At 36.9% G+C, this 22,214-nt stretch overlaps 1 protein-coding gene across 10 annotated transcripts in view; it reads right to left on the bottom strand.

Annotated features, from left to right (window-relative positions):
* Positions 1-22,214, bottom strand: part of ERC2 (ELKS/RAB6-interacting/CAST family member 2) — a 574,412-nt gene that overhangs the window by 362,652 nt on the left and 189,546 nt on the right. For 5 of the 10 annotated variants that reach the window (XM_072420915.1, XM_072420918.1, XM_072420916.1 and 2 more), the window contains 3 exons: positions 20,628-20,663; positions 13,598-13,648; positions 12,418-12,611 (listed from right to left, as the gene is read on the bottom strand). In XM_072420915.1, the coding sequence (XP_072277016.1) occupies positions 12,418-12,611; positions 13,598-13,648; positions 20,628-20,663 (281 nt within the window). The remainder of the gene's footprint in view (positions 1-12,417; positions 12,612-13,597; positions 13,649-20,627; positions 20,664-22,214) is intronic. The other 5 variants (XM_072420919.1, XM_072420924.1, XM_072420922.1 and 2 more) reach the window with 3 other exon arrangements.

Genomic DNA, 22,214 nt, shown 5'->3' with positions numbered 1-22,214 from the left:
TACACCTAAAGCTGGTAATACATTAGGTGTTGATATCCACCTGGGAGAACTTACAGCACATATGAACAGAAGACCAGGTGGCAGCTTTGTGAATAGTTATGTGGGAAACAGATGCTTGATAACATGAAGCCCAAGTGGTGGTCAAAGGTCTGTGTTACCACTCCACCCGCAGATCATCTGTTCAGCAGCATGCAGCATCCTCAGCTTCCCTTTAGCTGTGCAAAGATATACCTTTTTTTAGGATCCCCTTCACTTTCTCTGAGGTTGTGCTCAGCTGAAGGGTATTTCAGGAAATGCGAGCAGTTAATGAGCAGAGTAGTTCCTGGTTCCAACCTTGTCCTGCTATCAGCTGCTAGCTGTACTTTTATCTCCCTGATTCCAGGCTCTAGTTGCTGGATCCTCAGTGCATTTCCTCTCCCAGCTAGTTGTTTGTTTGGACCCTCCGTGTTTGTCTACAGCCTGTTACCTGACTTTGCCCTGTCTGCTGCCTGCTCTGTCCATCAGTCCGCCTGCACTATACCTCCTGCTGTCATGCCTGATCTGCGTTGTTCCTACACTGAAGCCCTTTGCCCCGCTCACTCCTGGTGGGGGGAGCCTGGGGGCTGTGACCTGGTGTTTTCCCGCAGCAAAGCAGTCCGGTAGCTATTAGGGTCACTGGCCCAATATCCCTTGCAGGGTGCTCTGGTGAAAACCGTGAAACACTTAGACTCTGCGCCCAAGGTAATCTCGCGTCACCAGCCAGGGGCCACAGCCCTAGCAGTTTGATTAGTTGTGCCTTTACAGGGTGGGACCCATTCCATTAGAACTTTAGTTAGACCCTGAGCCACCTGGAGATGGTTAATAGGAGCTGGAGCATCATTACAAGAACCATCCTGAAAAAAAACGTGGATATGTCTTTCTGAAAGAAGCAGTGTCAGAGATTAACACTCTAATAACCTGAACCACAACAAGCTGTGCTCACCCTTTAAAGTTTAGTGGATTTAGTGATGCTTGCCCGTGGTGAAGGTATATATATGTATGTACCAACTTCAGTATACTGTATATTTCAGAGTTTCCCTGTACAAAGGACCTAATCAAAGAGTTAGAGGTCAGTGCTCTCTAAGACAAGATAGAAAGGGCAGAAACGTGACCACTAATAGTGCTCAGGGCCAGGCAACTGTCCAAACTCAGCTGCAAGACAGTGAAACTGCTACAGAGAAGTACTTAAACTTGCACCAAGTAAAGTTTGTTTTCCACATCCAGTGACAGACTGTACAGGACGCAGTCTTTATAGCTTTCAGCATAATAGTAATCAAAGATTTTGGGCTTCAATACCTATGTCAATAAAGTCAGCAACCTATTTAGTTGTGTTTTTGTGATGGTTCATAAACCCGACTCAGTAGATGCCATGGTTTAATTACACTGATTTTTTATGCATTGGTAATAATCACTGTAATATTATTATTAACTTGTATTTATATAGCCCCAACATATATGCAGTGTTTTAAAAAAAAAGCTAAGTCATGTCACTAACTGTCTCTTAAAGAGGCTCACATTCTAATGCCCCTACCATAGTCATATGTCATTACCACAGTCTAAGGTCAATTTGGAGGGAAGCCAATTAACCTTACCGCATGTTTTGGGAATGTGGAAGGAAACCGGAGTACCCGGAGGAAACCCACACAAACACTTAGCCTAAAACAACTGTACGACTCCTGGAATGAATGGATTTATTATAATGAGCTGTATTTGTACAAAGAAAAAGCAATTTGGGGTATACAGTTGTCCACAAAGAGGCATAAAAGAAAGATATATGTGGCTTAACCCAATATTCTGAAATGGGAAAATAATCCATAATTGCTCTGAATCTGTGATGCATGTGGAGAGTACACATACCTTCTACTTTAAGAAGGCTCCACTGTGTTTAGATAATCTGCACAAATTCAAGAAAAGAAAGACAATGATTGTGCCCTGCAGAGACTGACTTTCTGCACTAAATCTCATTTGTCCTCAGTATTTGTCTAGTGCGATATAATATGCCTTGCTTTCTAAACACACAAAAGCCTAATAAAAGGCGACATGAAATAAAAATGGCAACTTAAAACAAACATGTGTTAAACACTTTAAAAGACCTGTCTCATTCTGATTAATGCCTATTCTCTTGTGTATCAGTCTGTTGATATTTACGGTGCATGCCAACCCAGAGTAGGCTATAAAAGTCATTGAGTGAGGAAATACAGACAGTAAAATCTAGAATCTTGTGATGGGTCAGCAATGGCGTCCATCAGTTCTTGGATAGCTTTGTTAGAACTGAAGAAAACAAGTACTTATCAGGCATAAAATACTGGATATATTTGTTTAAGAATGTTTGGTGAGCATACCATACAGGTATGGTAACATAACTGTATATAAAAAAAATGTGTAGTTCTTTTTATCCATTTATTTAATCTAGAAACCCTGCCAGACACCATACAATGCAACACTGTTTGGTCAAGTCTGTGATTGGAATAACTAAGGCTGAGGATCCATGGGTGACCCTCCAAGCCCATCACTCTTAAACACAGCAAACACTATGGGCTTGATTTATTGAAGCTCTCCAAAGATGGAGAGGATGCACTTTCATCAGTGAAGCTGGGCGATCCAACAAACCTAAAATGTATTTCTTAAATGTCATTTGCTATTCATTATCAAATGTTTTCAATCCTGGATTAGATCCATTTCAGGTTTGCTGGATCACCCAGCTTCACTGATGAAAGTGTATCCTCTCCTGCCTTGATGAGCCTTATTAAATCAGGTACTATGCCTCCAGCAAAGGCAAGCATAACTAAATCAAATAAACTTTAAAAGATGACCACAGCTACTTTTAATGGATCTAAACATTTGGTACATAAATTATATAAATTGTGCACTTATAAACTCCAGTAGAGTTGGAATCCAAAATTCTGTTTAAACCATAAAAATTGGCATTTAAAGCACATTTGTATTAGCAGCAAACATTGTTTGGTACTGTATTGTTTTCAAATAATCCTGACATACGTAAAATATTTTTTGGTACTCCTTATAAAGAGCCCATATGACAGGGTGACAGGACAAGAGAACAACTGGGTGAAACAGGATTGCCACCCAAAGACAGGAAATGTCTGAACCAGGACATTCATATCAGGATACTAGGTATTTTTTTATTTAAGGCATTAAGAAAAATTGAAAATTTATTTTAAAATTATATCCTTTTGTTACAGTTTTTTTTAAGGATTTGAGAAATAGGGTTTACATACTATAAAATTCTATTATTTTACATGTACTAATAAAAAATTGAACACTACTTCTAGTAAGGTAAATGTATATTCAACTCAGGAATATGTTAAAAAAGAGAGAAAGAAATGCTTGTTATCAGTATATAAATAAATCAAATTCATTAAGGAACCATTATTTGTCTTGCTACATGGCCCCTGTGAGTGGGAGGACTGGGAGCCCCATACTTACATCATACAGAACTGTCTACTACAATCTGTCAACCAGGGCTTCAAGGGATGAGATACATTTTCTGTCCATTTAAAGCTCATTCACCTACAAGAATTGGCAGTAATTATTCATATACGACTCCCCTGGGTCAAAGTGATAGCAGTGTTTAATGATTTGAACTAATCAAGCAAGCTTTTCTGAATTATCTTATCACTGGTGATTACTGAATGCAAACACAAGAATAAGTTGACTATAACACTGGACAGCCATGGATAATCCCCAGAACTGGGAACTCTCCCAGTTATACTACTGTGAAGATCTGTTGAGAGAGGTAATCCATACATAACTGAGCATATTCTGAAACTGTCCTGTAATATGACTTTTTAAAAGTAAAGCTAATCAGTGCTACAATGGGAACCATGACAAGCAAATTATCAACATGTGATTGCCTTTAACATTATAAATTATTGTGTTATCTAATTCATGAAAAGGAGTCCAGATCTACCAGAAGAAGGCCGGTCCAGGCAGTAGAACATTTGTAGTATAGCTCAGACAAAGATTTGATCCATAAAAATGTCCAAGGTACATAGTCAAAGCATACCACCAAAAAATCATCAGAGAACCCAACAGGGAATGCTGGACTTTATTAGCAGATCGTGCACCCCCCGACACACTAGTGTCAAAGTCAGCTGAGCAAAGCAAGAAAATTACAGGCAAAATCAGATTTAGAGACAAGTCAACATTCAGGCCACAAAGAAAGAAAGTGTAGTCAGGAACAAGCAAAAATCAGTAACGGGAAATACAGCAATGCAGGGTCATTTGAGGGTTACTGGGGTGTAAAGGGTCACAGAAGCATGAAGGGTCTCTGAATCACAGGGTAATTGGAGGACTGAACAGTCAAATGAGCATGAGGAGTTTTGTTAGAAAATGTTTTGTTAGAAAAAATCACAGAAATTAACAACTAAATCAGTACAATGTATCATAGAACCTTTTTAGAAACAAAATATGTTTTTATGTAAGGATTGGCAACCATTTTATGCAAGGGAAAAATTATGTTTGTTTAGTACAACACCCTTTTTTTTGGTGCAGCACCGCTTCCTAATTCTCGATCCAATGAATGGGAGCACAAAGCCTCCTGGGATACCTACGTCACGCATCCCAGGAGGCTCTTGGGTGCTCCTTCTGCGCATGCCCGAGATGCGAGCCTTTTCGTGAAAAGAGAAAAATTTGTGGATCTCCCGCATGCGCAGTGAGACCTGCAAGTTTTTTTCCAACCTACGTCACCCGATCTCACGCCTGCATTGGGAGACGTAGGAAGAAGAACCAGGCAGAAGAGGCGAAGATGGAGCCACCCGGCATACCAGGACGACGCGGGAACCGATTCCCACCACCAATCAATTAAAATTCTTACAACCATTTCCTCTTACATTGAACTTACAGCGAATGTACCCAGTGGTCTGCAGCAACCCACTTGCCCGCTTGTACTTTTAAGAGCATCTCGATAATGCTTTCCTTGTTAACCAACAACAACAAAAGCCGACCATTAAATTCTGTTGGCTAAACATATGCTTAACCCAATCTGAGGGATGTTTAGGCAAAACAAGCAACAACTGTAGTAAACGTAGTAAATTTACTGTAGTAAAAAAATAAAAAATAAAATGAAAAGTAGAAAAAAAAGCCTTTTTCTTTTTTTTTTTAATGCAACTACCACATCCAAGGGCTGGTAATCTGCAATATATTAAAGGCTTCTTCTTGGTTCTAGATTCCTTTTAAGACAATAGTAATGTAAACCTCATTAAGATCTGAGTGCTAAGAATTCACTATAGACATCAATAAATCACAAACAGTTTAGTCTCAGTGAAGCTACAATTGTGTGAAATTTCTAACTTCAATGTAAGATACACAGCAAATTAAAAATAATTTCTTTTATTTAAGATTTGTTTGGGTAATTAGAATTAGCTTTCGTGCACAGAATTTACATGGGCAATCTACACAATCGTCTTATTTTTACTCCTTCAACAATACATCAAAAGTGTTCTTGTGATGTGGATATTTGTACAGCAGAGAAACAAGCATAAATATGATGGATTTTGTAAGTTTATGGAAGGTTTATAATGGAAGTTTTGCACAGCAATCCCCTGGACGTCTGCAATCACTACACGGTGTACAGACGTGATAAATAAACTTATCCATCTCTCTTCCAGATTGCTGTCAGGAAAGGTGTTTAATCAGACCAAGAATGCTTTCTGCACATAAACATAACTTTGATGTGACTTTAAATATAAAAGGACAAAAACAAATGGGAGAGTTGTGCAGAATAGACTGGTATCCTGTTTAATGGTGCCAGTTCAAAGCTAATGTAACGGCAGATTGCACTTCTACACATTAGATGCTATTAATTATTCCCAGGTAGAACTGAATTGCCTACCACAGGCTCCACAACTATAAATAGCCGGCTTACACGTTCCAGGATAATTCTTCTCTCGTGAGAACATGTCAGGAACAATGTGCCGTCAAAGCTGATTCCCGTAATAAAGCAAAGCCAACGCTAAATATTTACATGAAAATTACATGTCAGGGAGCTTGTTGTATGCTTTGATTTTACAAAAGATAGATGATTTTGTGGTATCCACCTGTATAAAGAATCCATATATATACAAAGTATGTCATCTTTGAAAGCATCAAAGTCCAGCCTTTTTTCCTAAGGCTTTAATGATAATAAAAAATTGGATATGTTTAGGGTATACGCTAGCCAATCATAAATATTCTGACTCAGTCAATGACTGTAGATACAGTCAATCTGTTAAAAAGAAGCCTTGAAGTGAACCTGTGCTTTGCCTATGTAGAGCAAAGCAATATTTTCACCTAAATGACAGCCCCGTCAGTTGTTTATACTTACCTTTCCTTTAAATGTCTGATGTTTCGTTCAGCCAGTAGAAAAAAAGAAAAATACCAGGTACTTCCTGTACCGGGGCCACATAACTTACTCCCGTTCACATTCCTATCACATGACCTACTCCTGTTCACATTTCCATCACATGACCTACTCCCGTTCACATTTCCATCACATGACCTACTCCCGTTCACATTCCCATCACATGACCTGCCCTGGTTCACATTCCTATCGCATGACCATACTGGCACACAGTGATCACTGGCAATCAGTGTTATCAAATGGTAGTAGTAAATACATCATATTCATTAAAGAACAGGAGCACATTAAGCAGCCTGTATGCCTCATTAGAGTGAACTTGTTGCTCTTCTAAGAAACAAAAACATCAAGACATTGCTTGGTCCAAAATCATATCTCTCCCAAAGAGAAGAAAATGGAGCATTACATAAGTTCTTAGGTTCCTATTACAGACAGGCCCAATGAAAAGCCAATACTACCAGTCACCAAGACAGGATAAAAGAATAAATCTTTTCAGATAGCAAATGCAGTTGACAACATTTCCTTATTGTAACACAAAAAAGTTATAGTAATTTGAGTTCCTAAAGGGATCTAACTTTCAATCCTCATAACTATAAACCACCAGCACAGGAAATGAAGAGAAATTTCCATCAACGACCCAGATACCGGCAATGATAGTGTTATTGCTTTCTGTATTGGATGCGTTAGTGTATTTGTTTTGTATATAGCAATATGTCTATTATAATTTTGTCTTACTGTTTTGTTTATTGTGTTGATTTCCAAATCTTCAATAAAAACCATACAAAAAAGGACCCAGATACCAATAACAAACTAGTCTCCCATGCTCTTACAAAACTTCAGCTTGAAGCCCATTCTTTATTATATCTTCAGAATAACAAAAAATAACATTATTCCTAGGTCACCAAGTATATTTTGAACACAACTAGTGTAAGCATTTCCCATTATATCACACTCTCATAATCCCCTATACAGCAACCATACGATTGGGAAAAGGACAGCCATCACAAGTGGACAATCAGCTGACAGGAGCACCCGGATTACAAGATAGCTGCACGTAATTAATTTTTTGGCAGATACACAAATCAGTTATTTCATATTAGCAGATCTAGCCATCCTCAGTTGGCCTTAACTGAGGATGGCTAGATCTTCTACAGACAACGATACCCACTACTGCTAGGAGGCCTATGACAACTTTATCAATGGTATGTGCACATGGACACTTTCATTCACTTATAAAAGCGAGTCAAAAAGACTAAAAATACAGAAGCTTTTCCAGTGCAGCTCCTAGGTAAACCAATGAGGATCGAAATATTGGAACTGTCATATGCAACATGAAAGTTAAACTGTAGCCAGTTAACCAGCCAACTGGTTTAGAAAAAATGTGCAGGAGACTGAATATCCATTAGGTTTCTACAACATCTCCTGTCTCTTTGATGAGTGAGAGACAGAATAAGAATAAAAAATGTCTATACTTCCTATTTATTGGGTATTGAACAGAACAGGAATTGAAGGGAAATATCCCACAAATAGGACAGAAAAAAAATTATCAGGGTATGAAGGTTTAAAACCTTCATTAGAAAAATGAGTGCTGTATGCATCACTATTAGAAATACTTCTCTTTACTTTCTGGCTCTTTATTGGTTTCCTGACATAAGGTATCCTGACATAAGGTATAATGCTGCTCTTCTACATCCAAAACTACAGCTAGAGTTAGATTTGTAAGCTTCGGGCTTTGCGATTGTCTTCTGGGTCTCTGCTGGAATCAATGTGCAGCCAGCAGAGGCTGAACCGTCATCTGGCATACTTATTGCAAGTCAAGTATTCTTTATCTAGATAGTTCTACAATGACCATCCCTATGCTTGAACCTTTTGCACACACATCATAAATTGCAGTTCCCATATTTTAGTCCTCAATGATTCATATTAAATGTATCATTGCAAGTCGTGCACAGCAGGCGACATTTTATGAGAAGATACTCTTCCAAAATATCCAAAACAACGGTAAAGTCATGCCCAACAATGCTAATGACAGAGATAGGGTAAGGATTATTGTAATTTTCACTGTTACAGGTACCTTTTCACCTACATATAATAAACTTACTTAGAAGGACCTTCCAGCTTAGTGGAAGTTTGGCTTTATGCAGACCATGCACGGTACATAGAGTTATACACACACTTTTAGATTTACCAACCAGAATGTAGGTATTTGATGAAAATAAAATTAAAAATTTTGGAAAGGCCTTGCAATGCATATTGATTCTAAGGAAGATCCCTTACTAAATAAAAACAAGTATGATTGTGGGAAAATAATGCTGTTCTGGTAGTAAAGCAGTAACACCTTGATCCACAAGGCCATCTGGTGTCTAAAACGTGTTACTCACAGCCATCAGTCAGATATAAATTGTTACCTTCAATACTAACAATGGCTTTTAGGATTGCAAACAGTTTTCATGTAAGACACTTTCATAAATGTGGACCACGTGCATAGCATCTCTTCTTAGATACCTTCAACCATGGACAGCAAGGATCATAGTGCCGACCATCACTCAGCCTCAGTTAAAGCAGTATGATTGGCCTTGTAACAAGTAGAGCTGTATGCTAGGGAAACTTAGAGAAGCATTCCCTGTATCACAAGCTGCAAAATGCTTAACATTCCACCATTGTACAAAACCAGCATAGCATTTGGCTATAAAAAAATGAGTAATGAGAGATTACCTTTGTGCTAGGAGATCAAAAATATAATAAAGCATGTGTGCATCAAGGGAGGCACATGTTAACTTGATTCAAATAATAACATAGACAGGGCTGAGGTTTATAGTGGCATCAATAGATAGCATGTGCAACATATGTAGGCATATTGTATGTTAATCTTACAAAATGTTAGCATTTAGATGTCTGAATTGGCTATAGCAACCAACCAATTTCTACCCTGTTTGTATCATGGGCATACTAGCAAATGGTACTAAAACCATTTTTTCCCAAACTGCTTTATTTAAAGGACTTATTACAAATGAATAAGTACACGGATAAATTTGTTTTAAAATATAAAGTTAATGAAGTGCAAGATGAGTGTGGTTTCCAAAAAAAATTGACTGAACTGGAGTAGAATAATTACACACAGGGCTTACAATAGCCCACATTTATCATTTTAAATGCTATAAGTCATGATGATAATGATATTTTTTTTCTTAGTTTCAAGATTTCATAAAAAATGCACAAAGTAATCTGTATTACTGCTGTCAGATGAGAAAGAAATGGCATCATGCTTTTTGGCATTCAATATGTTGTATAGCTATTTCCCATGCAAGTCATTACCATAAAAAAGAGCAATCAGTTTACTCACCCATAACTGAAAAATCCCCAAAATAACAGAAAGATAAACAAGGATACATTAGACAAATACACTTACCTACTGTTAATTAATGTCATATAACAAAACATTTCATGAACAGTCTCTTGCTACACATTCCCTTGAGTACCCAAATTTAAAAAGAAGTATAAGAGGCCCCTAAAGTGATTTTTGTCATTTTGGGTGCAGTAGGGTTAGGTAAAACCCTTATGAGATTTGTTTTTCCATTTATCTTAGGTGACAATAGTCTCCAGGTGACAATAGTGGTGATGTGGCGGAAAATGAGGAGAAATCTTTAATAGTGGCACACACACATTTCAAAATGTGCTCTGTATTCAAAAAATTAAAAAAAGGTTGTGTTTATTTGTTATATTGTAGGAGGACATTAAAATGCAGGCACCCAGATCTTCTGTAATGAATAAAGATACACCTGCCAAATACCTCCAGCAACCCAAAGTCCTCCAATATTCCAAGAATTCAGTCCTCCTAAAGCTGATATTTATTTTATAGGTGGATTCTAATAGTCAAAAAAGTCCATTGGATTTTTATTTTCTGTTTGGGAATTCATAAGTGGGTTGTTTCCTTGAAGCATCTAGATACACTCATATATGTTTCCCCTCCTTTGGTTGCAGCTAACAAAATGGCCTCTGTAATGTAACCATAAAGCAAATATAGACCTGAAGGTAGGAAACCCAGTTATCATGGCTCTAGTAGGTAACTGGAAACGAGAACACGGTGAAGGTACTGTATCTGCTCATTAAAGCCCCTAATAATTATAAAAAGCCGGTAAATAACTCAAACTGCTCGAACCACCCAAAATTTATGACATCAGTTTTTGGGGGACTGAGCCATTTGTAACAGAACAAAATATTAGGAGTGTTGCCTATCAGCATACTCAAAAACAGTATAGACAAGAATGTGATAACGTGTTAAAAAAAGAATTGGATACAATATTTTGAAATACATCTGTAAATGTTAAAAATGTTACATTAAAAAAGAAAATCCCATTTTTATCACGATACACAAGACAGATTTTAAAATGTTTTCTGTTTTAATAGTCCCTTGTAGGCAGTGATATTGTATCACGCATAAGGTTAGGTACTATCAAAATGCATCACACTATTTGTTGAAGTCCGAACAATGTGTTAAGATTAGAAAGCAGGGGTTAGCCAAGTTTACTCTGCTCGCACATCATATCCTAAAGTGCTAAAATCACACCCGTTATACCTACAGGGACAGTATTAGCACTGTACTTCCCATTGACCTGAACTTCTCACTGTTTAGGGAATTTCCATACTTCCACGTGAAAACTGAGAAGTACTATCTTCGGGGGACAGAAAAAAAACTGCAGACTTCAAATGAATAAAAGCCTCTTTCTCCAACCGGTCAGAGCAATCTGCAGGTTCATGCAAAGACAAAGGTGTACGGCCAATGTTATTTTAAAATTAAGTTGTTTATGGGCTTAACCACAGAGGCAATTTTAAAGCGAAAGTAAAAATCTTTTGACTACCTTTTATATTATCTCATTTATATAGTCAATCTAACACAGCCTTTCCTCAACGAGGGAACCCTTGAAATTATTTTCAGGCCTTCAGGGGACCCCCGCTATAATTATTATATCCACAGTTTACAGTATATTAGTGGAGTGGTCAGTAGGAAGAATGTCTCTTACATTGCTGGCCATTGGGAAAAACACTCTTACAGATAGCCAAAAAGATCATGGGTGTCAGTAAAACTGACCTGATAGACACAAACTGTTTATGGCCCAAGGAACTTCTAGCAATTTCTGGAGAAACCCCAAGGTTCTATGAAACCTTGGTTAAAAAACACTGCTCTAACATATTTGCAAATGTTTACCCTGCTGCATAGGTTCTCCAGACACAGGGAATTCTGGACAACAATAACAAATGTTTTGCCTCTTGAATCTATGGATATCTAGTTGCACTAAAGGGCATGGTTTGGATGACCTAAAAGCAACCGTGCTCATCATACGTGCGAGACCTATAAAAGAGGGGGTAGGAGAAAGGGGGAAGAAGTTTACACCTGAACAGCTTTACATAGTAATAGGAGATATTGGAGCTTCAAGAGATCAAGTGGGGGAGATAAACATTTATTAAAAAGTTGGTAGATAAAAGATGAAAAAGGTAAACTATTAATTTATTTAGGTCAATAATTACAATGTTTTTTTTAAGTCTAATTCCATGTTGAAATAAAAGTAGAATTAACAATGCAAAGTAAGTTTATAGAATTGGAATAGGACTGTCCATAAACTTGACAATGTATTGTTTTTTTAAACCAGTCTGGACTGAAATGTTAGAAGTGATTTTGGCACCATGAAAGTGCACTCCCTGGACCATCTTGCTTATGTAGGGTTCACTATTTACCTGCATTAAAATTTAAACCTGTAAACTATGATCCAATCAGCCTCTAAAACATGCCACTATATAGAGAGTGAACTCATGAGTGCATAGCTGCTTGGCTGATCACTATTAGTTCCCTTCTACACAACCAGAGCCCACCACACCCAACAGTACGAATGGAAACATTTAAAGGCAACCTGGAGATTTGTTGAGAATGATCTTTTATTAGAAATAACGTTAGCTTTCACTAGCCCTGTAACTGTTCCTTGGGTACAAACATAAACATCCCAACAGCCACCAATAATCATTCAGTAAATTCTGAAAGAACACATTACCTTTCAAGCTCAGCTATTTGCTTGTCTTTATCATTCTTCTCGTTTTCCACTTCTTTTAGTATCTGCAGCAGCCTGTCCACCTCAGCCTGTGCTTTGCTGCACTCTTCCCTGTAGTAAGACACCTCTTTGTCCAGCTGCTTGACCCGATCACCGAGCTCTGGATTCATCCTGGCCTCCTCTTCTGCTTCATGGGCCTGCAAGGTACACAGGAGATTCAACCTTTGTTCAAACAGGTTCTACACACAACAAATAAACTGTGTGAGGAAAGTTGTGTATTTCGTTGTCTAGGCCAATTAAACAATAACAACAATGGGCTAATTTCCCATACAGGAACAGTTAGCCCAGATACTATGAACATGTGCTGAGTTTTAATCTAGTTTTTTTCTATAGTCATCTTTTTGTGGCTACAGGTAATCTATGCAGATTCAAGATTAAAATTTTACAGGAGCCTCTGGCATTCTACATGCTCTCGGCGATATAGAGAATTCTGTTGTTTGGCCACAGAGTTTCATTTTTCAGCAAACATATACAAAAACCTCTAAACTTTTAAAAATGCTACAGTTACTGGTTGACTATTTAAGATTCAATGAATCCTTCCTTGCTACCTTTAATTATCTTATCTTAATGATTAGCAGTTGTCTGTGGGAACATATCAATGTTAATCCATCTTGTGAGCCTGATGAGCACAATAGTATGTATTTTCCAAAACTTTTCCTATTGTATAAGGGGTGTGGGGGTAATATAGATGCTTTCCACCTCCCCACAGTTACAGATGACAGACCAGATCACTGTCCTTGTATCTCTGTTTTAAGGATCACTATGTAACAATAATGACTTACAGACCACCACAAATGCTAGGTTAAGCTGCAAATTTAAATGTATTAGCGTGCAATTCTGAAGCTAAATTCTACGGCTATAAAAAAATATCCAAATTATCAAACCGGAAATTCGCTGAATAATGACAATATTAGGTATGTTTCATATTATTAACCTGTGCATAAAATTGCTTTCATTTGCTTTCCTCACACATAATTATACAATGTACATATAACAATACAAAATGCATCACACAAAAAAGACGCCTCATGCATAAGAACAGACCCAACTGTTTCAATGATGATGTAAAAGACGGACATTAGTCAAGTATACAGACAATATAATACACATTGTAAGTACTCACATAACCACACAGCAATGATACCCCCTGCTTCTCATTACGCCCCACAGGTGTCTTCAAAAAGAGCAAGCAAAGAGAAAAAAACAAGGCAACAAGCAAGCGATGACTAATCTAAAGTCCCATAAACAACATGCACAGCAAAATAAGCAAACTAAAGCAAAACGAGGAAATAAAATACCAAAACAGCCGTCAGAAGGTTTGAATTCTTTGCAGTTAAAAAAAGAAAAGAAATATACACTCATCAGAAGAAAGTCTCTAAACTTGTTAGTTATTTATGTTGATCTTTTATGATTCATCATTTTAGTTTTAATTCATTTAAACCATTAATCCTTTGATGGAAATAGGATGCAAACGACAGCAAGGCTGAAATGAGAATTAAAACATTTTTGATCGTATAACACAAGGGGTCCATAAATTGGTAAAGGAACAACATTGTGCCTTAGAAACCAATATGAAGTATGTAAGCTTCAATTCTATTCATCTAAAGATCCAGTGAAGGCAGAAGGGCAACTTTCTAAACTTTGCCTAAATTTCTACCAGGTCTGCAGAAGCCTGTTAGTAATATATATTTATATATTGCTGATAAATAACCCAGTGCTTTACAGGGCTAAAGTCCTGCCATTACCTGTCCTTCAGAGAAGCTCACAATGCAATGTTCCTATCAATGTCATAGACTAATATCCCTATTTGATTAAATGACCACTGTCATTTCCTTTGGTGGCACACCAAAGAACATACCTCCTTCCCACCAAAAGATTTTTTTTTTGGCCTGAAAATATGGGATTGGGAATTGATGTACAATTTTCCATTGTTCATTTGAGAACAATGAACAAAATGGATAAGCATTAGGGAAACAAATCATGGAAAAATAGACAAGTGAAAGTAGGGGAGAGGGTAAACATTTGCATTTATCCTGAGCAATGCTGCCTATGTATCTGATGTAGTCAATCTGTGTTAAAATATCTGTCAGTTCTCTACTCAATGCATCCATTTAGACAGCCTAAAATATATTACACAGAATATTGACCATCAATTCACTATGATCCGGTAATTTCTCCTATAGAAAAAAACGCTCTCAAAATAGTTACTAGGTCATAATGAAGGCCAGTTCAGCAAAATCAATTACTACTGCTTTTAGACATTTTATTTGTTTAGAGAATTCATTTTTTTTAAATGTATGTAACACAGTGATTTATTTATTTTGTTATGTGTAACCACAACATAGGTTAATGCATAATAGATATATATATATGCATTTCGGTGTCATTTATTTCATGACATTTAAATGGCACCCTGGCACACATATACAGAACTAACGCGTTTTGGAGTGCACTCCTTTTGCTTCCTATGTGTAGACAGTCAATTGAAAATAAATAGGCTTAGTCTATGTGCAAGCAAGCTGTGTGATAAAATATGCACAAAAGTGAAGCCCACGTGTACTACTGAGCCTCCATGACTGAAAGCCAATCAATGAAATGGGCAGGCCAAGGACAGTTAGGCTGGAGAGGAAAGGGTTGGGTGATTTGGATGTCCTTAGAAAGAAAGAAATATTTTTTTGACTTTTTCACTATAGAGGAAATTGGATTTTCAATACTACTTACAGGCTAGGGAAATACAACTGGCCCGTGGACATTCTGGATGTTAATTTTATAAGATGATGAATTTGCTCTGCAAAAATACTGATATAGACAACTTGTAGTTACTTGAACCAAACATAATAAAAGTATTTTTTTTATAAATAAAAAAAAAATTTTGTACATTCAAACTGATTACAATGCTTGTGTATGCAGATCATAACTGCATTTAAACTGAATATGTGTCATATCGAATGGGTATACCAAACAGTAATCCAGATTTATTATTTGAAATTTTTGTATAACAAGAACATAATACTACTTTCTGGTATAGCAAATCTACAGGGAGCAGAGAAGAATACACTGCCTGTCTAGCTTTGAAACTTACATTCCTTTTAAGTGCCAGGCAACAAAAACCCTGTGGTATATCAAAAAGAAGAATTGTCTTTGTTGCCCAAATCCAAAGTGCTGGGACAAGAATGGTATAAACTCCCATGAAATAAAGCTTACAAGTTTATGATGTGTTTTAATTATATATTGATTATATATTATATTATTGCCCTTATAAAAGAGAAATACCTGATAAAAAGCTGAGCTCTTATCTATAGCAATCATTTAAATTTCATCTATTATTCTATGGAAGTCCAAACAAGGAACTGGATGCTGTATGCCTCAAATTTCAAAAATTAGCTGCAATATTCTTCAATCTAATTTCTGATAGTCTGGTGTAGACAGTACGAAAAACTATCATTTGACGTGATTTAAAATGAGCCTTTCTGTCAGGTTTGGGAACAGGAGGAATAGAATGACACTGCTTTGGCTCTTTTTAAGGTTTCAATGAATTTGGCCACAATCAAAGCCAACTTCAAGGTAATACTTAGATGGTGCCTAGTCCCAGATCGCATAGCAGTCCACTGCCTCACCGCTATGTTTCAGGGGATGTAAGGCTCAGGATACGATGGAACGTACTTGCTGGTCATGTCTGAAGGCACAAAACTACTGGTCAGCAGTTTTCAAACTATTATCTGAGATTGTCCAAATACAGATACCTAAATTCTTGGGAAGTGCTTTATTTAGTAAAACTGACCAGTCTATGCCCTCTCATTCCTAAAAAGTTGATTAATCTCATCTTAATGGCCGTGCAAATTTCCTTAGCGAAAGCATGGAACAAGGTGGACATTCCGCTAGATCCAGTTACAATTAAGCTAAACTGAACAATGGTCTATGACAGACTCAGTAGAATTTTAAATGATAAATTAGAAAATTGGATCCCTGGAAATCATATATTCCCAAATATTTTGCTCTATTATCCATAAGGGGTATAATCTGTATGAGTATATCCTACCCTAATAGTCTACACCCCCCCCCCCTTCTCTTTACTATTCTTTGAGCTGATCAGTTCCAGATCCTTTTTATATATGTTAATAGTTGCACTCAGCTTACTTGAAACACCATTTTCTGAATCGAGTTAACTCATAGTTATAACTCAAGTTGAGAAATTTGATTAAGGGCAGGGATCTTAATAAGTGGAATTATTCAGCTCTAATCATTTTTGTTATGTTTTTGTTTTGTTCTTATGTAATGCTGATTGAAGTTTGAGACTGTTTCTTTCTCAAGTTGTTGTTTCTACTTGCCTTTGTCTTTTGTCATTTATTTTAAACAAATTAGGTTTGTATACCAGCGTCTCTAAAGGACGTTAATGCTGGAACCATTTTATACTTTTAGTTCGCATTGCAAATATGTTGTGTTTGTTTATTGTATATATTACATTTCTATGTTAAAAACCTAAAAAAAATATTAAAATACAAAACAAGCCTTTCTTAATTTTTTTTTACCCCTGATGAACTCACATAATAAAAAGTATTTGCATATCCCATTGAACCCCTGCTAAAACTAGTTCATTGGTGGTCAGTGGGGAAATGCCTGGTAAACTTGTGCCCAGTGAAAAGAATGTCCTCCCTTACAGTGGTGGCTACAATACCTATCCTTAAAGACAGATAAAACCATTATTAGAGTCATGCAGCTGGCTTCACCAAGCAGTGTTTCCCCAGAACTAAGCAGGTATCATCAACCACTGTTTAGGAACCTTTGGATGAACGCTGGTTGAGGATGACTGCTCTAAACTATATAAACTTTACACCTTCCAAAAACGTTCTAGGTATAGTAAAAAGATGATGTGCTCCTAACTAAAGTTAGCATTTCTAAATATTTCCATACCTACCAGAAGATTTTAAGATTTGCTGGAGAGAAAAGGAATTAATAAATAAGAATGAGTTTTCATTCTCACGCACAATGTAGACAGCATGATATAAAAGAAAAAAAAAAACATGCATGCACATTATACTTTGCAGGATCCCTCAAAGCATTAGAACATTAAAATGTGTTGGTACAAACAAACATTCAGTTGACTAAAATCTATTGTCAGTGTGATATTATTCTATAGCCCTTGATCGCTGTAGTTTGTTATGTCCTCAACTACTTTTTTGACAATCTGAGTAATTTTTGTAGGATTTCTTTCAGTACCTTGGCAGGTCACGTATTTGAAAGCTCCATGTGAATAAATGAACATGAATGGAAAAGCCTTGACAGAAAGGTGCTTTAGAAGCAACTGTAGGATTTCGTGCTGGACTAGGGCACATGTCATAAAAGAAAGGTAAGGGGGTGTGTAGTGGGAAGGTGGGAAGGTCTACAATTTAAGTGTAACTGCACCAGAGAGTTGTACGCTAATGGGAGATGCGACAACTAGACTAGAGCACACAAGCTGTTTGTATGCTTTTTTTTCTCTTGGTACTGGTCAAATCCCAAGCCAAAAACACACTAAAATAACTAATATTAGAAAAAATATTAAACAAAAAAAAATAATAATATCCTGAAAACTCCACAAAAAAAGTCCTCCATTAAAGGGTCCGGGGTCAGGAGCTGGACCCTTAAGTTATAAATTATACTGGCTAAACTGTTCACTGCAGACTCCCGGAAAATGGAACATTTTAGTATTTGTACCTTCCAGTTATGTAGCCTTGCAAAAGATGGGAACAATATTTGGTACTGTTTCTCAGCAAGTTCTGGCTCAGAACACAACCCTTAGGGCTAGGCAATCTGAAGAAAACAGATAATGGATGGAGAAGCTTGCTGTGTTGTGAAGCAAAACAAAATTATATTTGGTTTTCCTCCTGGAAGCACATCTGATTTTCAAGACACTCATTCCCTTTGTTTAAAGCTGAGCATCCCCGTGTTTGCGTTTTTGCTAAAAAACGTCACAGTATGTTCTGTTAAATCAGTCGTTTCGTAAATTCCCACAATTCAAAGCTTAAGCAAAGGCAGCATACATGGCTCATCAGTTATAACTTGTTTGTGATTAAAGAGGAACTGGAGTTAATAAATTTGAAGACAGATGAGAACAATCACTGTAGTCAAAGTGGAGCCTTATGAGAAAAATGTTGCAAAATGCAACACACTGAGATTAACACATTGCCTGGGCACAGAAACCATGGTCTAAGCATAATGTTTTGGGCGAATGTAATTGGCAGAGTTGTCCTCTGGGTTTTTATTGTCAAAACCACATGTTAGTCAGACAATGATTAAAGCTGAGCAACTGCTTACTTTAATTATCGAAAAACCATGTCAGCATTGGGAAAAAATAATTACGGAGAGAAGTCAAAGAGTGCAAAGCATGGCATTAACCTGCAGATGGCCTGGAGAGACAACCCACAGCATTCGCTGACGGGCAAAAACCTGTTTTGACATTAACAAAAAAGTGCCAGTGGCCAAACAGCTGTGTCATTGGGGTCAAGTTTTGAACATGGTAAGCTGTGTTTAATGCATAGGTACGGGAAGGTGAATTAACCTGACATATAAAAAGGCTGATCAACCTGAAGACTCTGTTTTAAGGAAAGCTTTATTTAAAATCCATGTTTCTAATACTTTACTCCTATAAGCTCCAAACTTCTGTAATGTAAGATTTGGATTTTTAAATATCTCTTATCTTTTATCAAACGGAGTATATGCTGCTTGTAGGAATGTTAGGTTTTATATTCTGTTTTAGTAGAGGTCAGATATGTGTACACACAATAACAAAACAAGAACCACTATTAAATTTATAGTAATTTCATAATAATTACTTTTAAACATAGAGGTGTGTTTTCAAGTCTTTCAGACAACACAAAAAACACTGGAGACAAAATTGTCTCTTGTGTTAAATATAAAAAATAGGGCAAAATAAAAATAAGCATTTTTAACAGTAAAATTGGTTGAGATCTAACAATGACAAAAGAAAGGGATCAAATAGGCTAAATAAATATTAATGAGATGAGATGTACAGTAAACTTTTACTCAAAGTCAGAATTACACTTTCAATCCCTCTGGGCATTAAGAGCCTGATTTATTAAAGCTCTGCAAGGCTGGAGAGGATACACTTTCATCAGTGAAGCTGGGTGATCCAGCAAACCTAGAATGGATCTGGTCCAGGATTAAAAACATTTGCCAACAAATAGCAAATGATATTCCAGGTTTGCTAAATCACCCAGTTTTACTAATCAAAGTGTATCCTCTCCAGCTCTGGAGAACTTAAATAAATCAGGCCCAAAGAGTGAATGGTGAATAATGGATAGGGTTCCAAAGGCAACAATTCCATAAGATTGCCAGAAAACTAAGCACCTTCACATGGATCGTCACATAGGAAAAAAAGATGTTTGTCTTCAATTGGGCAAAACATACATGGGATCACAGATGCTTCAAAAGATTAAAGACCGTATATATCCTACAAGTAGATTAGCAATGCACTGCTAAAGTTCAGAATCCTTTACCATGACAATTTACCTAATTTGAAAAATATAAGTGGTAAAGTTTTCTTCATTTTTGTCTTTGTCCACAAAGACACTTCTTACTTGAACAAGAATTTATGGGAAACTTACCAAACAGACAAGGGGTATAGCTGTTCCAAGCCCCGATCAATAGAGCTGGACTTTTAAACATGGGTGAAGGAGAAATTTAACTAGTATAGGGCACCTAAATTTCTGATGGTAGCCCTGCCTAAAGGAGTCCCAATTATTTTCTTTCTCCTCCTGTGGTATTTCAAACTGTGACAAATGGAGCCCTCTAAGTCTTTGTTTCTATTTCATCATTTAACACCTAATAAGTAACATATTGTATATTTTACATATGCAAGTAGATCTAGGTGACCTATTGCAAACCTTAAAACATTTGCTGTGTTCAGTTATGCTAGCTGGTTGATGGATCCTTCAAAGTATAAGGTGCATTAAACTCAAGGAGCACCTCTCATGCACGCTGCAGTGCCGCATAAAGCGGAAGCTCACAGATGACAATTTCCGGCAAAGAAAGGAAAATATTATGCAGGCAGAACCAGTGCATATATGTACAGCCTCGGTGATGTTATATGTCGAAGCTTGGTGGATGATGAGTTTCTCATGCTTTGTCATGTGCTCCAATAAAAAAACACTTACAGGGTTGTACATCTGATTGAACAACTGCTCAGCTTGCTACATTGGCAAGTCAGGAGGGAATGACACAGACACACACAGAAAAGGAAAAAAAGAGAAGGAAAGGTTCAGGAAAACAGCTTTAACTCGACAAATCCAGTGTGTTTGCACAAAAGAGCTTGTCATTAATACATAGCAATATTAAGTTCCTAAACATTCTTCGGTGAAAGCGAGAGTCACGCGGGGACTCACGCCTGTTTACTTTGGCTCCTAAAAGAGAATTGTTAGAATCTGAAAAGTACGGTATACAGTTCCTTTCCCTTTCTCAGGTTAAATAACCCATGAAATAAAGTAGGCTGTCCACTTTGATGATACATTAAGTGCTGGACTCGGGCAATGAATCACCAGAAGTGCTTTTAGCGAAGGCACACATTAATCACGCAACTTTCAAAGATAGTAATAATAAAAGATTAATTAAGCACCAGGTGGTTGTCACTAAAAGATCAGGTTAGCAAGTGATGGAAGATTGAAGAGGAAATGGAGTGCAACATACGTGATTGCTGTCAAATAAAAAGTTCAACTTTCTTGAGATGAAAAGTTAAAAACTGTGAGGGACCATATGAGGTAAATTCACCAAAGTTCCTACTGGAGAAAACTGTACACATTACATCTGGTCAGGCAATTTCCATAAAGGCGTGCTGAAGTGACATCTAAAGAACTATAGCCAAGTTATGAGCATTAGAAACACATATATTTAAAGCAACATTGTTGCTATACAAAGACTTTTAGAGAAGGCCTTAGCTGTAAAAGAAAATTGTTCATACCTACCTTTCCTATTTCCTCCAACACGTCTGTTTAAGCTTCATCACAGCCCATTCTTCCCGTTAAATGAACAGTTCTAACTTTACCTTGGTCAATGCTTTGAACATTTAATTATTTACATATTCTTAACAAGCAGTAAACGAGCTTTAAAACAAGCCATCACTGACCTCTTTTGCTTAAAAGCACTTTGGACCAATTCATTCTTAAATTTCATAACAAAGGCAATCTGGTCCCATTGTGATCAGATTTTCAGTAGTTTTAATTGTGCTTATTAGTTACCTTACAAGATTGGAAGTCTGCCAACTCAGTGCTGGGAGAAAGTGAGAAGAACAATTTGTTTTGAATAGTGACTTTTAAAGCTCATTCACTGATGGGTATGACTGTATAAGTACTTAAAGTATACCTAAAAATGTAAAGTAAAGGCACCATGAGGTACTTGCACATGTTTTACTACATTCTAAAGTGCCCAGAAAACCCAAACATTTTGTTTTTTTATGCAAAATCCAGTTTTGGCAATGGATTTTAGCAGACATTGGTGTTTTGACTGGTACCCTATTGATCCTCACTATTGGTCATTGTGGGCTACTTATCTATACAAAAGTAAGACACAAGAGGTAGCAATCTAAAACACCAACAATGTTTCCATAACAGATTGTCTAACAGAGACTGAATATATGTGGCTTTTATAGGGGTGTAAACATTCCAGGAATACAATATATGGTGTGGATCTTATTTATGTGTAAAGGGAAAATCCATCTCTAGGACAAATGCATATATCAATAGAGCAGC

This window comes from Pyxicephalus adspersus, chromosome 8 (genome assembly GCF_032062135.1).
Source record: "Pyxicephalus adspersus chromosome 8, UCB_Pads_2.0, whole genome shotgun sequence".
NCBI classification, from domain to species: domain Eukaryota; kingdom Metazoa; phylum Chordata; class Amphibia; order Anura; family Pyxicephalidae; genus Pyxicephalus; species Pyxicephalus adspersus.
The sequence above is the reverse complement of the archived record's forward strand: the minus strand, read 5'-3'. Positions and strand labels throughout refer to the sequence as shown.